Raw genomic sequence first — 2,980 nt, forward strand, 5'->3', positions numbered from 1 at the left:
AGTACAGCTATTTCATACTATGAGAGAGTACAGCTATTTCATACTATGAGAGAATACAGCTATTTCATACTATGAGAGAGTACAGCTATTTCATACTATGAGAGAATACAGCTATTTCATACTATGAGAGAATACAGCTATTTCATACTATGAGAGAATACAGCTATTTCATACTATGAGAGAATACAACTATTTTATACTATAAGAGAATACAACTATTTTATACTATGAGAGAATACAGTTATTTTAAACTATGAGAGAATACAGCTATTTCATACTATGAACTCATTACTACTGTACTAGCTAATGTCCTTTAGTAATTAAGAGAAAATATTTAAGAAATAAGATTTGAGAAACAGAACAAAGTTAAACAGTATATAAAATAACAAATATAATTTTTTCATATTATATAGTTTCATTAACAACTTAATAATAATCTGCATGTGATGGAGGTCTAATAACAAATGTTCATTACCAAGTACAAAACAAAGAACATTATGGCTTTAGGGCTACAGATTATTTTCAGTACCGAGAAAATCACAGAGGATTTAAAATAAAAGCTCCACATTTGCGATCACTTCCCACTCAGTCTTTATAGGTGAGCATGAGGAGGGACACAGCCTCTCTGATGAATGCTAGATGAATAAATTTAAAAAGCCAGAAGACAAAATCAGTGATGGCACACATTACTCATTCTATTAATAAAGCCAAACTTACAACTGTTTAAGTTTTTATCATCATCTTACCATACGTAGCGAATGTTCTTCTTTGTTGTTCAAACATGAAGTCATTGATATGCGCTGGCTCTGCATACCCAGAAAGCATATTTCTAGGGGCAGCCATTTGCTGTGTTCGAAAGGGATTTTCTGGTCCAAACTGCAATGTTATAAGGAAGGAAAAGAAGGTTACTGAAATCACAATGTATTTTCAACTCTAATCCACCAGGGCTGACTGGCCTGTGTGGGATCACGCCCCTGCACACGGTTCAGTGCAGTCAGGCAATGGCTGATCAGCGCTGTTTGCCAGCCCCTGGGACAGAAGACTGAAGCTCACATAAAGCCCACCCATGGATCTCGATTTCAAGAACCCCATGTACGTATTGCATTAAGTCTTGTCTGAAGGTACTTCTCTGGATAACTGAGAATTACTATAAACTCACGACTTGGGGATTTGGGGTGATCTTTTTAATCAATGACAGCACTGAAATATAGTTTTTGATTTAAAAGCCATGTTTTCATCTACTACTTATGAGTTCTCAAAGGTAGACACTCAGAATCCTTAACATTCACCACAGAGCATGGCAAACAGAAAATACATCATTAATCAAAACCCAATCAGAATCCTAGTGAAGGTACAGAATAGGAAACAAACTAAAAAAATAAGTGCTTGAAACATACTCAAAGAAGAGAGATCATAAACGTAAAAAACTTACCCACTCTGAGAATTCACACTCATAAACTAAGCAGCGGCACTATTACTTATTGGTTTATAAAGCAGTGGCTTATAGTAAAGTTAGACAGGTGATGTCCCCTGACATACATGGAAAAGCCCACACACGATGAAGTATTTTACCTGTTCTAGGGCCAAGTTTTACCCCTTTTAAAACCAAAGCTACAACAAACCCAAGTCTTACTACCTTAAACCACTCCCTAAATGTGCAACATAAAGTCTAACTTGTAAGATACTCGGTTAAGACGTTCCACAATACACTATGCCAGCCTATTTAATAATGCTATTAGAAAAGACCCTGGAAAAACCACTCTCTGAGACAGGACTCCAGTCTTTAACCCAAGCTGCCCTTGGACTTCTGTCAACCTTTCTATCTTGAATTCTTGATTTCTTATTTGTTTTTATGTAGAGTAAAATGAATGTTCACATTTAGCAAAGAATGAACTTAATATTTTTCTCTTTATTATTATTTTGTTTCACAATATAGCCCAGGATGGCTTAAAACTTACTATGGAGCCCACTCTGGACTAAAGTTAGCCATCCTCCTGTCTTCATGTCCTGAGCTCTGGAACTATAGGCACACACCAATACACCTGCACATACCTGTATTTGTTTGAACTTGGGAACACCCGTTGTTCCTGATGAAATATGCTGATGTTAGAACAACTCAGATTACTACTTTAGGACCATCTTTTCTATGGTATACAAATGTAAATTCCTATTCCTAACCAGCATTGTGTCTTCTCTAGAATCACTGAACCGTGCATGGAAAATTATGAATTTAGCTGTCAGATTATTTACCTAATATATTTTTGCATTAGAGAAAAATAAACCACTACAAGATTGCTGTAGGCTGGTAACTTGCATTTTTAACAAAGTTTTAAATTGCTACTCATTCCAAATTATAAAGGACACAGCACGACTTTGTAGCCCACCTCTGCTGACGGGTGGAACACAGGAAGAAAACAACACAGACAACTTCTTTCCTCATGAATGCTGCTACACTGAACAGAGACAGCCACAAAATTCGATGTGAAAATGGCTATGAACTTCTAAGACGTGTGACCTGTGCACTCACAGACCACCTCAAAGCAGCGGGCGCCCGGTGCTTCTCCAGTGGGGAGCCGAGGGGGAACCCGCCCCAGACTCCCTTCTGCCCTTGGGTCCTCCTAGCGTGTGTGAGGACTACCTCGGCGCTTTCGTGGTCATGTACCTCGAAAAGGACCATCTACTTCACAAGTGGACAGCTCCGAAGGCTGGACAATTACAGACCACCCTTAGTATCAAGAATAGTCATTTCTATACAGAAACATATTTACTAATGCTACATGAAGTTTACATACGGTGTTGTGACTGCAGCAGTTTTAAATTTTAATTGTCTTATAGATACATGAGGGGGACAACAATAAACTCTTCTAGTAATACTAGCAAGCTGTAGTAGAGGAGGGTCCGTCCACTTTAGGCCGTCCTGAAGCTGACATTAAAGACACACACACACACACACACACACACACACACACACACACACACA

The 2,980-nt window shown here is 38.2% G+C and overlaps 1 protein-coding gene across 1 annotated transcript in view; it reads right to left on the minus strand.

The window, feature by feature from the left end:
- The window catches only part of Cdc40 (cell division cycle 40), a 52,469-nt gene that overhangs the window by 24,099 nt on the left and 25,390 nt on the right, over positions 1-2,980 (minus strand). Inside the window, exon 3 of the mRNA XM_021204730.2 lies at positions 747-876. Coding sequence (XP_021060389.1) covers positions 747-876 — 130 coding nt within the window. The remainder of the gene's footprint in view (positions 1-746; positions 877-2,980) is intronic.

This window comes from Mus pahari, chromosome 9, assembly GCF_900095145.1.
Source record: "Mus pahari chromosome 9, PAHARI_EIJ_v1.1, whole genome shotgun sequence".
Lineage (NCBI taxonomy): Eukaryota > Metazoa > Chordata > Mammalia > Rodentia > Muridae > Mus > Mus pahari.